This window comes from Cydia strobilella, chromosome 14 (assembly GCF_947568885.1).
Source record: "Cydia strobilella chromosome 14, ilCydStro3.1, whole genome shotgun sequence".
NCBI lineage: Eukaryota > Metazoa > Arthropoda > Insecta > Lepidoptera > Tortricidae > Cydia > Cydia strobilella.
Window position 1 is genome coordinate 3456542 of NC_086054.1, and position 13018 is coordinate 3469559.

The 13018-nt window shown below is 38.3% G+C and overlaps 1 protein-coding gene across 1 annotated transcript in view; it reads left to right on the forward strand.

Annotated features, from left to right (window-relative positions):
- The window catches only part of LOC134747415 (hemicentin-1-like), a 52570-nt gene that overhangs the window by 36239 nt on the left and 3313 nt on the right, over positions 1 to 13018 (forward strand). Inside the window, exons 37-45 of the mRNA XM_063682038.1 lie at positions 700 to 875; positions 2453 to 2680; positions 4649 to 4811; positions 5902 to 6015; positions 7510 to 7604; positions 8514 to 8636; positions 10765 to 10845; positions 11094 to 11166; positions 12219 to 12323. Of these exons, the coding sequence (XP_063538108.1) occupies positions 700 to 875; positions 2453 to 2680; positions 4649 to 4811; positions 5902 to 6015; positions 7510 to 7604; positions 8514 to 8636; positions 10765 to 10845; positions 11094 to 11166; positions 12219 to 12323 (1158 nt within the window). The remainder of the gene's footprint in view (positions 1 to 699; positions 876 to 2452; positions 2681 to 4648; positions 4812 to 5901; positions 6016 to 7509; positions 7605 to 8513; positions 8637 to 10764; positions 10846 to 11093; positions 11167 to 12218; positions 12324 to 13018) is intronic.

Sequence of the window (13018 nt, forward strand, 5' to 3'; positions counted from 1 at the left end):
CTCGTGAGAAAATTGCCTCGCAAAGAAGCTCGCTCTGTGTAGATGAGTATCGCGAGCTCGCGAGGCATGTCTGTCATTACAGACTGAACTTTTTCTGTGTGGACGTTGGACGTGGGACGTAAACAATAAGTGCATTCCCGTTGCCAGGGAGGTTTTGGGATTATACTAAGCAACTTTTACTATAGGTATGGGACCAACCCTGAAATCACGAAAAAATAAAAAATAAACCGGCCGCGCACCGAGGGTTCCGTACTTTTTAGTATTTGTTGTTATAGCGGTAACAAAAATACATCATCTGTGAAAATTTCAACTGTTCATGCTATCACGGTTCATGAGATACAGCCTGGTGACAGACAGACAGACGGACAGCGGAGTCTTAGTAATAGGGTCCCGTTTTTACCCTTTGGGTACGGAACCCTGAAAATTAGCTGTTTCATACATTTTGGCTGGTTCATTTACTATGGGAGGGTAATTTTTTTCGCGATTTCGTGGTTGATCCCATAGTAAAAGTTGCTCAGTAAAATCCCAAAACCTCCCTGGCAACAGGAATGCGCTTATTTTTAGCCACCCTGTGTAGACTTCAGACAGGCAACAATCTAACAGTCATCACTTGTCACTTGGAACTCTCTTACAGAACCGCCTGTAGTGGCATTCATGAGAAATTGGATTGTTTTAATTTTTACCCCCATTTGTTTCTAGTACCACCACCGCCATCCAAAGACTCCCACTCTACATCAATCCGAGTCGGCAAACCACTGTCCCTAACCTGCCCTGCCGAAGGTAGTCCTTCCCCATACGTCTCGTGGCTCAAGCAGCCCTACACGGAACTCGTCAACACGACGAGGCTGTCACTTTCAACAGACAACATCACTTTGGTAAGTTACGTAGTTTTTAGTACCTTATCGTGCGTAATGCGTGCGTAAAATAGAAAAAAATAGTGTAACGCGGACATATTATAAGAACATATTATAGAACACTATAATTATACTCCAATTTAATTTACGGGGAATTTTTCACCACAAGAGTTGAGAAACAATAGAGATTCAAACATCAAGGAAAAGACCAGTGTATATGCTTATAAAATAAAATAATAAATAATTATAGTTTTGTCTTGTCATATTGGACGTTTGTACCTATATATAAACAGTCATTAATTGTAGGTATAGTCAGCGTCAAATAGATAGTGATGACTAAAGTGACCAAATATATCACGATAACCCTATTGTTACCATAGACATAACGATGTGTTCTAATTGTAACATATTTGGCCACTTTGACTGTCACTATCTATTTAAAAAAACACAATACCCATCTTCCAACACGGCTGGTCACCGTGGAAGATTATGACCAAAACCCTCCAAAGAACAAAGAATTTCAATTTCAACAAATACAGATTGCAACATACAACGTCAGAACACTTTCGTCATATGACCGCTGAATTGAATTAGAAGAATCAATAAAATAAATCAAGTACAATGTAATAGGTATATCGGAAGTGAGAAGAGGCGGAATGTCAATAGAAGAACACAAAAATTTCATACACAAGACCGAACTATTCGGGCGTCTTTGGAGGAGGCATTCACCCAACCTGGGGTTCTTGCAGAAGATTAAAAAAATAACAACAAATAAATATACTTAATAATCTTAATATGAAATTATAAATACTAAAAATACTAACATTCTAGAAATTAAGATAGGTAAAAAAAACACAAAATATGTAAAAAACTAACTACCAACAACCAACTCCTTACACTTAGAAACAACATTATTGTTCTCTTTTTTGCATGCAAGAAATAAAAAGGCTTTTTTATTTATTTATTTATTTATCTATTTAAAAAAAATTGCCTACTCCAGAGCACACAGTCGCTGTGGCCGAAATCGGTCAGGAGAGCATCATCATCATCAATGCTGACTGTACTGGTTCCCTATTGGGTTGGAGAAAGTTTTTTGACATATTTTTGTCTTGCATAATGTTACTTGGCAGAAATGTCGTTTGGCAGAATTACCTTTCGCATACTGCTTTTCGCATAATATTACTTTGTAGAGTTTCTTTTTGCATATTATTTGGCAAAAAACCCTACTTAGAAAATTCTGCGAAAGTATCATTCGACTAAAAGTTTTCTGCGATACGTGATATGCGAAGTGTATTTCTGACAAATAATATTCTGCCAGATGAGGGGAACCCGACTGTACTTACTCTTATTTAATATATATTAAAATTTATTTTAACCCAAAAATAATGATGTACCCCAGATAACTAAGTAATATTTCATTCAGAATATAATAATTCTCATTAGCTGTAAGTATTGTATTGACATTATATTTTATCAACAAAAGATTGATTGATTGCATTAAACTATACAATTTTGCGGAAGGTGGTCCTATAAAGAGTATAAAGTATAAACATGATACATCCAATCAGTTCAGTTTCTAACTTTATTCTAATTAACAGATCATACCTAAAACCGAGACATCCGACTCCGGCCTCTACTCCTGCATAATGACGAATAAAGTCGGCACTACCGAAGTGATGTACGACGTTACCATCGAGAAGCCGCCATCCATTGCTGGCAATGTAGGCGCTAATATCAGTGAAACGAGGATTGTGCCGTTGAGAAGGAGCCTTGTATTGAAGTGTGAGGTTGATGGACACCCCATGCCTAAAATTTCTTGGTTGAAGGTACACATTACTTTGTTGCGGATACAGGCTAAAGACCAGTTACACCAACCGCATTTGACAGACTGATCATTGATCAATGTGACTATCAGTAATGAACTATGAAACTTGTACAATAAAAATCGAACGTTTTAACGTTGACAGACTGTTTGAAGCAACCGACCCTAAAATGCTAGGAGGGTATAACCAAACGGAGCCGCCACGTCTGTAATTTGCTGTACAAAAAGTCTACCAATTTATGCGGGGGAGGGGAACGTCAAATGTATACGTAACGTCAAAATAGCCATGTCAGATAAACGTCAGTCCATACATTGTGTATGACCATTGGCCTACTATTTTCGACAGAGGGGAATGCCTGTTAATGGCTACTCCGTTTGGTTATATCCTCCTAGCTAAAAAGACAAAGCCACACATACGTAGGTGCATTTTTTTCTTGTAAAATGCTTCGCCGCGAGCACCACTGAGTCATAATCATAATCTTTATTGTCTGTGAGAAATGGGTACATTACACAGTAATTACTATTGTAACAATTTTACGTGGACTCACCAAGACTCTACCTTTACAGGTGTACAAACAAACATTTCCTATGTAATCATAATCATAATCATAATAATTTATTTATAAAACCAATTTACACGTCAATAATTAATAATAGTGATTTCCCAATAATAGTGATCTAGTTATTAGGTACAAACAGTTCTGATTAATAATAATTAACTAAATGTTTTAATAATAATTGTCAATATAATAATGTATACCGCAAATGGTGGAATTAACATATGATAATACTAAGCATTATGCCTTACACGCAATGAATTCGTCATAGCTATAAAACGATTGCTCGATAAGCCACTGCTTTAGGTGGAATTTAAAGCTGCCCAAGCTTGGAGCATTAATTATGTTTTTAGGCAACTTATTGTAGACAGTGGGACCCATGACGTGGGTGAGTTTAGATGACTTGGTCAACGTCCGGCTGTACTGTACTCTTACGTGAATGATGTCAAGCATTAATACAATCATAAATCATAATCAAAACTCTTACCTACGTTACATCCTGATCCAATTTAAACCTCAACAGCCACGTTTATCCCTTAAACTTAATTTCTGTATACATTTTTAATGCACATGAATGTCGATGCAATTAAAACAAGCGGCCGTCCTCCCATACTAAATAAATACGGGAGTGGGAGCGCCTATGTGTGGTGACCTGGTGACCGCGAGTTTTATCATATGTGGCGTTCCATGTCTAAAGGGTCCTTGTGCTCCATTTACATACCTAAGGACCATTTAAACATGGAACTTCACATATGATCCGTTTTGTAGTTACGGTGATCTGTGACTGCCATTGGCATAATTAGGTCCTTACCTATGAAATTGGCGTTTTGTATGGTAAATTTTATGAAAACTGTGATTTTTATACATTGCATTTTGCGGATTATTCAGCAATCTCAAATTTAAACCAAACAAAATTTTGTTAGGAATATTGAAAACTTTTAAGCTATGTTACACATATCTTAATTAATATTGTCTTCGGTTACCGCGATAGTAGATATCTTAATTACTTAAAAAATAGTGAGCATCATAAAATTCGATATTTAAATTTATTGGATTTTGATTGAAAGTTTTGTTTTTATTTTTAATGTATTTAGTAACACATAGCTATAACGATGGTACTAACAATATTGTATGGAATCTTGAATGTTCTGAAATAAAGATTTTTTTTATAAAACTATATACGTAATTGAAACACTTGAACCGGCAGCACATGAAAAGCTTGATAAAGCTTTGATTTGAAACATTAAATAAAAAATAAAACCTATTATTTGTTACATAGTCTACTTTTGAAATTAAAATAATAATTTGAAAGTTGCAATTGAAATGAATAAATTACGTACAAAAAAAAATCTGTGAAAAAAACGCCAATTTCATAGATATTATATACAAATTTTTCAATATTTATTAATTTTCAGGACACGCTGCATCTAAGCGGTAGTTCAAGCAACATCCACCAAGTACTGAGCAACAGTTTACTGGCTGTATGGAGTTTGACCCCTCGCGATGCGGGCCAGTACATTTGTGTGGCCGAAAACAGTGCCGGTTCTACCTACAGGCGGTACAACGTAGTCGCACAAGGTACCAATATTTATCGGTTACTCCAGCAATTTCCATTGAAGTTCTGCTGATGAAGGAAACATTACTAAATTATTATCATCTTCCTAGCGTTTTCCTAGGATTTCGGGATCCTACGGGAGTCCAGGATCCGCACGGCAACCAAGTCCCGAGAATTGATGTAGGCCTAGTGACTAAAAATTAGAGCACCTGACATTCAAAGGGGAATCTGGACCTTATTTACTTTATAGGTTAAATCAATTTTTTAACATGCAGATACGTCTGCGAGCGATATTTCAAATACACAAGGGAAGGAATGGAAAGATTTGCAAGGTTCTCGTAGGCTTCCGTAGCTCAATTGGTTAAGAGCAACGCCCGGATTGCGGAGGTTGCGTGTTCAAATCCTGCTGGAAGTGTAACTTTTCCATTTTTTCTTTTAATATAAAATTTGTGCTATTAAAAGATAAAGAAAGTTTATTTTCCAATTAGGCATATTGACAATGCGAGCGTCGAATAAAGCTACGCCGGCTCTAACCCTACATTATTGCTCGAGAACATTTAAATCCCTATATGGGACCGGCAAGAAACTCGGCATGGTTTTAATGGAAAACTAGTTATTATATCGAAACTATTACAAACTATTGATCTGTTTTAAGGCGGTTCCCTGAGCCAGAAGTCGAAAAATCTCCTTATATGATCCTGTTTTTCTAAGAGGCGTTGATATTCGTAGACGTGGAAAAAATATATGTAGTTCTTGACTATATTATCTTTAACAACATAGCTTCCGATACACGAATTATGACACTTCGCTCGATACAATTAATTCCCAAAGTAACCTCTAACTCGGACTTTTAATCCTACTTTACTCGGTTATTTATTATGTGATACTATAAACAAAAAAAGAAGAAAAAACAATCTTAACATAAATAGTAATTTTATAGCTTTAGAATTTCGATATTGTAAGGTAACGTTTTTAAAATAAATAAAAACCGACAAAATTCGATCAAAATTGACACTTGGCGCGTATGTTGTATCCCGTTCTTTCTTGCGAAATGTGACAAAGACAGCGGCATACCGATGGAACGGCCTAAAGACCTATGTTTTATTTGCCTAGTTCCCGGCAAATGGAGTGAATGGTCCTCGTGGAGTTTCTGCAACGTGACCTGCGGAGTAGGCCGGCAGGCGAGGAGCAGGCTCTGCCAGTACAGCGACGGGACCCTCACTGTTGGTGCGTATACATCAGAGGATATAATATTATAGAGCGGTACTGTCATAGTACATTTTGTTGTTGTTGTTGTCCTATGGCACCCCAGAGGTGCTAAGGGCCTTCACAAGCTCGCGCCACTCCTTCCTATCTTCAGCGACCCTTCTGGCCTCGCTCCAGCTCAACCATAGTACATTTTGTAACCACAGTAAATTCACTGCCATCTATCGACACACTTTAAAACTAAAAATGAAGATTTATAAAAATACGATAAAATGTATTTAAAATATGGAATAATGTTTTTTTTTATTTGCATTAATTATTTTTATGATTTTGATCCATGTTCTTTCACTGATATGCGTTAAAATTGTTAAATAACAAACGAAACCGTCAACGCCCTCTATACGAGAGTAGACCAAAGGTACTGGCGCCCTCTGATCGAGAGTTTCGTGATTTTCGAGGCACGTTTTTTTCCTGGACTGTATCCATCTATTACGGAGTTATATCAATCTTAGGTATACATGAAACTAGTATAACTGGATCGGTCATGAGGGGTGGGGGGAAATGACCGAACGGGATAGTCTTATGCATCTTTCAGTAGGAGTAGCAGAGAAAGCGCTGTTATTGTTTGCCCTTGTCACTGTCTCACTTTTTTAGGGTTCCGTACCCAAAGGGTAAAAACGGGACCCTATTACTAAAACTCCACTGTCCGTCTGTCTGTCTGTCACCAGGCTGTATCTCATGGACCGTGATAGCTAGACAGTTGAAATTTTCACAGATGATGTATTTCTGTTGCCGCTATAACAACAAATACTAAAAAAGTACGGAACCGTCGGTGCGCGAGTCCGACTCGCACTTAGCCGGTTTTTTATTTTGATACATATAGAAGTGTCCTACGTGGGCTACAAATCTTCTCACCAATAATATTGTCGCATTGCGTATGTTCTGTCCCTTACGGGCGCACGCGTATAGCGTATAAATGTTCATTTATATCAGTTTCCTTAAAAAAAATCTTTTGGACCCGAGTATGTCCTTAAACTACGTCCAAAAGAGGTATGGGCTCTGTGAATGTCATCTCGCTTTTTGTGGTAGGGCACAACGGATGTCATTCCAGATCTAGAGCAGAGCCCAACTGGGGAAGTACCTCCACCTTACAGAAAACCGCAGCCAAATAACACTAGACCCTACTCATAGTGTTGTGTTCCTGCCGGTGAGTAAGGTTGCCAGAGCTCAACGAGAGTGCGGTGTTAGGGTCGGCAACGCGCATGTAACTCCTCTGGAGACTGCTTAACATCAGGCGGGCCGTATGCTTGTTTGCCACCGACGTAGTATTAAAAAAATTGCTTTCTCAACTCTCAACCCCTCCAAAACCTTGACCAGTCAGAGAACGTATAAAATCAATTATTATTCCGTTGTTACTGTGTTATTATGATTCTTAATACGATTTGAAATGTCAAGCCGTTAATTTGGGTAGTATACAACTACAAAGTTAATAAGAATCTTCACTATGTATTCCAGATGAGAACAGCAAATCAGACAAATTTCTTCTTGATGAGTCGACGTGCAAGGGGCCCAGTTCAGAACACAGAAAATGTCACATGCCGCCGTGTGAGGTAAGTAACCTTTGTAACAAGCCAGTAGGTTTATGAATGAAGGTTAAACCAAATTATGAAAAATATAATACAGCAGAAAAAGTGTAAATTCTATGAGAAATACGTGCCTTGAATCTGAGAGCTGAAACAGATGGCGTTGTACAAGAAGTTGTTGTTTTAAAAGTTGACGTTTAAGTACCACAAAGTGTACACATCACGTTTCTACTCGTAGGGCACAATTTTTTCTTAGACTTTTTAGTCTATGACTCTTTGGTAAATTAGAGAACGGTTTAGATATTGATCCAGTACCTATTTAGTACTTACATAGGTAGGCCTCTGCGATATCTCGCATTGCATTCGACTGTTCCGCAATCCATACTAATATTATAATTGCGAAAGTGTATGTCTGTCTGTCTGTGTGTTACCTCTTCACGCTTAAACCGCTGAACCGATTTAGTTGAAATTTGGTATAGAGATAGTTTGAGTCCCGGGGAAGGACATAGGATAGTTTTGAGTGAAAAGGGTGGTGGAATTGAGAGATTTAATGAGTTGGCTGATAATTGTGGTCAAGCATATGCTTAAATTTAATTATTGCTATTACACTTTATCCAGGCGCTAAATTTACTCTAGCTGCTGTTACTGATTCCACGTAGACGAAGTCGCTTACAAAAGCTTCATAAACGCCTCCTTCAGTGTTTGTGAAAGGTTTCAGTCACACTCAACTAATATTATTATGTATAAAAGGTACGAGTTTTCTCCACTATATGTGGCATTTTCTATGAAAAGGGACCTTATTGTCGATGGTGCTTACGCCGCACAGCGTCGCGCGGCATTGTATTTATATCGGAGCATCGTTTATAATGGCGTAAGCGCCATCGACAATAAGGTCCCTTTTTATAGAAAATACCATATATAACAGTTAACTTTCAGGATGTAGAAGGACAATGGTCTGGTTGGGCCAAGTGGTCCGCTTGCTCGTCATCTTGTGGTACTGGGACTCAGGCCAGAACGAGGCGTTGTAGGAAAGGACGCTGCCAAGGGGACAACGTGCAGGTAAGACAGGGGACAAGACATATTTGTCACCTTTATGGTCTGTGGGCCAAATGGTCCGCCTGTTTTTCGTCTTGGGGCACTGGGTTAGGGCGAGTAGGAGAGGACGTTGGCAAGGCGACAACGTCTAGATAAGATAGAATCGATAGTTGGCATGTTTACCTTCAGGGTCTGGTTGGGCCAAGTGATGTGGGCCAAGGCGAGAAGATGTAGGAAGGAACGTTGTCAACGCTTGACTCTTTTCATGGACTACAGTTAGACCGCATTATGAATCGTTTAAAAAGAGCACGAGATCACCACACATAGGTATATTTTTACTTGTAAAATACTATATACGAGCAACTCAACTGAGCTCAGTCAGCTGCAGAGAAAAGATACCACCCCTGTATAGAAGTTTGTATGCAAAGGTGCTAAGCGAATAGTATTGCTGACTGTACTTTAACACCATTTTATAGTATAATAGCCCAGTTATACCCCTAACGCTTATTTTTTGTAAATATTTTTAATTTACATGAGTACTGTGCCCTGTTTATCAAAAGCTTGTAGCTTGTAATACAAGCGGAACTCACTTTTTGACAGCTTTTGCTAGAAAGGGACTTCCACTTGTATTACAAGCTACAAGCTTTTGATAAACAAGGCACTGTGCCCTGTTTATCAAAAGCTTGTAGCTTGTAATACAAGCGGAACTCACTTTTTAATCGCTTTTGTTAGAGAGGGACTTCCACTTGTTTTACAGGCTACAAGCTTTTGATAAACAGGGCACTGGTCGTAATTGTGAGCGGCTACGGCTACCTGGAATAAGCGGTCACGCTTCGATACTAAATTAGTACGGGAGCCCTCGCCAGACAAAAAATGAAGGACTTTAGAGCAGGCTATCTGGAACCAAAGGAATTCAAAACGCTACCATCCGCCACATGAGCTCCATCATCCGGCACATGGAGATGGTGGAAAAAGCTCTTGAGTAGTTGACGGATTTTTCCTAGGGGGTAACTGCACAAAAAATCCCTATGAGTCGAAGTGTATCCAAGGGCCCCCGAAAACCATACAATAAGATAAGACGAAAACGCTTATGTGTGGAGACCTCGATTGCCTCATGTGCACCGTCTAGTAGTTGAGAGTCTCTTTTAAACCAGTAAATAAAATTGAGTTACTACGAGTGCTTACCTACCTACTTCGAAATTCCTTTGTCCTTTCGAAAGTCCTTTGGTGTGTGTTAGCGCTGTGGCAACACCGCTAGGTTCGCCAACCAATGATGTGTGGAAACGCAGCCCTGCAGCCCCAAGATGCCAACATAGACGGCGGGATCGGCGTCCAACCAGAAAGCGCGATGCTAGCGCCAGAGTTTCACACATACGACGCATCTTCGGGCAGCGCTGCGAGCGCATCGCTCTCTTGCAATCTAACCACCACGATAAACGCGCGTGGCGTGTCCTAGACATAGAACCTAATATACATATAATAAATAGGCCTTTGTCATCTGTGTCAGATGTTTCAAGCAGCATCGCGGTTACGAGTGTTACGACACTTGCGTTCGTGGCTGTAAAGCCCTATACGAGAGAGGATCCCTCGGCCACACACGCAGCAGGTGTATGCTCCCCCATGTGGGCGGGGGTTGGAGGCCTGCTCGTGGCGCCTCGTGCGTTTTTCTTTTAGTAAGGAGAACCAGGCATCGTCGTGCTTGGATTGACCATCATGAATAACACGACGCCACATGGGTCGGTCTTCAGCCAGTTTCTGCCATTGGTTGCATGGGATGTTAAAGGCAACCATATATACATATAGACTTATTGTACATTGTACTAAAACCCAGTAAAAATGGTAATCTCAAGTTGATACCTTGTTTTATTTAAACAGCGCAAATAGGCGCTAACAGTGTGCTCCAGGTCTACTCTGTGTCCAAATCTTGTTTTAAAAATTTTAAGCTTTCTCAACTCAGACTTCTAAATTCGACTGTTCTTAAAGTAGAATAATTAATATTTTGTAAGATAATTCTGTTTAGCCTGGTGGTTGACTGGTAGAGAATGCCTTTAGGCATTAAGTCCGCCATTTGTACTGTATTTGTTATATTGTGCAATAAAGTTTAAAATAAATAAATAAATAAATAATATTAATGTAAATATCTTCCCAACAGATCAGGAAATGTCTAGATTTGCCTAAGTGCAATTCGTCGGAAAACGAAGTCTTCAACACAGATGACGACGAATTTGAAAATGTAAGTACCTGTATAGTACAAATAGCAGAATAAGCAACCAATTGTCACTTACCACCTAAGACACTATTGTACCTACTTATTCTTTGCAAATAAATACTTACTTACTTACGTTTCGTTATAATTATGGCAATGTACATACAAAGTGATAGGTTTTCATTGTTCTAGATTAAACATTGTTTACAAATCAAATCTCCCTTTCTTTCGCTCTTTTCGTATGAGTTATTTACCTATATTTTTTTATTTGCCAGAGTCCTTACACACCGGAAGCGGCCTTCGAATTTCAACCGGAAGTGGCGGACACAGAAGATTTTTATACTCCGGGTGAGTTTTGATCATCTATGAACTTGACGCACATGTGCGTCACGACTTTACGGTGTGAATCAGTACGAACTATAAGGCAAAGTTTATTCATTGCTATTTTAAACCTTATTTTATATATTAATAGAACAGATTTGTTTACCATCAGTCGTAGTTTAAGTCTCTTAGGACTTCCCCTGTGTTCCCATTAATAATCTTAATAAAATCTAAAGCTTCTCAAGAAATACTACCAAGATGCATAAAATAGTGTTAACTATTGTAGCCACAAATTTTACAGCTGTACCATAGAGCGGTACTGTCATAGTAAATTTTGTAACCCCAGTAAATTCACTGCCATCTGTCGACATACTAAAACTAAAAATAAATATTTATAAAAATACGATAAAATGTATTTAAATATGGATAAATGATTTTTTTATTTGCATTAATTATTTTTATATGATTTTGACCCATGTTCTTTCGCTGGTATGCGTTAAAATTATAAATAACAAACGAAACAGTCAACGCCCTCTATACGAGTGTAGGCCAAAACTAGTGGCGCCATCTGATCGAGAATCAAATTTTCGTGATTTTCGAGGCACGTTTTTTCCTTAGACTGTATCCATCTATTACGGAGTTATATCTATCTTTGGCTGTACTAATCGTGGTCTCGAACATTATGAATGAATGAATGAAATTCTTTATTTTCAGGCAACTATTGGCCCGTAGATAAATTCCTTAAAATACCTTAAACACCTCAAATTATGCGGTCACGATTGTCATTTGTCATACTTTGAAAATCCAGTTACTACAAAACGAATGGTGCCGCGCCATCCACTTCATTTGTTATTTATTTTTTGCCGATACACTAATAGTCTGTTTTTTTATTCCGTAGACTATATAAAATGACGTTTCATGTGTATGAGATGACATTTCTTAGTATACCGCATGAAATGTCATTTTAGTCTACAGAATAAAAAAACAGAATATAGTTTACGCTTCTAAGTATTTCCTTGTCTTTCGGTACAAGGTAAGAAATGTAAGTATACCTATTTAGTACATTTATTTTTTCACAGTTACATCTAAACCAGTAGTGTACGAAGGCCGCGTCCTACCAAATCCTAACCAGGGTCCGTGCGAACCGGGATTCACGCACAACGACACCATACAAAGTTGTGATGGTAACAATTAAAACATACTATATTAACTTATTTATTATTTGCATTTATCACTAGACTTATATTGACCGGGATATAGATACAAAAAAATAAATAAAACAAAAGGTAATCACGGTCTATATAAGTCTAGTGAAGGACTTCCGGTTCGAACGCCATCTTGATAGTAGCCTCGTGATTAATTCCTTTGTTTTTTGCTCATTAATATTGTTTAAATTGTAATATCGATAGCTTTATTATACAATAATCTAATGTGGTAGTGTGCAGTGAATGGAGAATTAATCTCATAGCGTGTTTAACCACCATTTTGGAGTCAACGGCCGGTAGTCCACGTGCTTCTCGTAAAATCCAGCTATCGGTTTTACGAGACAACTACAACAACCACCGAACAGCGTCGTGCTCTAAGAGCATTTATTTTGTTCCTACCCTTTTACGTGACATTGGCTACGGGCAACACGGGCGGTCAAGTCCATCAAGAAAAGAAAGAAGTCTAGTGAAACTAACCGTGAATCATTAAAAACTCTATTTGCATTTACGAAATGAAAGTGAAAGTTGTTTACTATTTTTACGTTGACCAAGTCGAAGGCTAGTACAACATATGGGTGTGTGTTTACTGTAGGTTATTAATATACCCTCTATAGCCTATAAGAACGAATTGGGTTGCAGATTTCTGAAAATAATTTGTGATACACCAACGATGG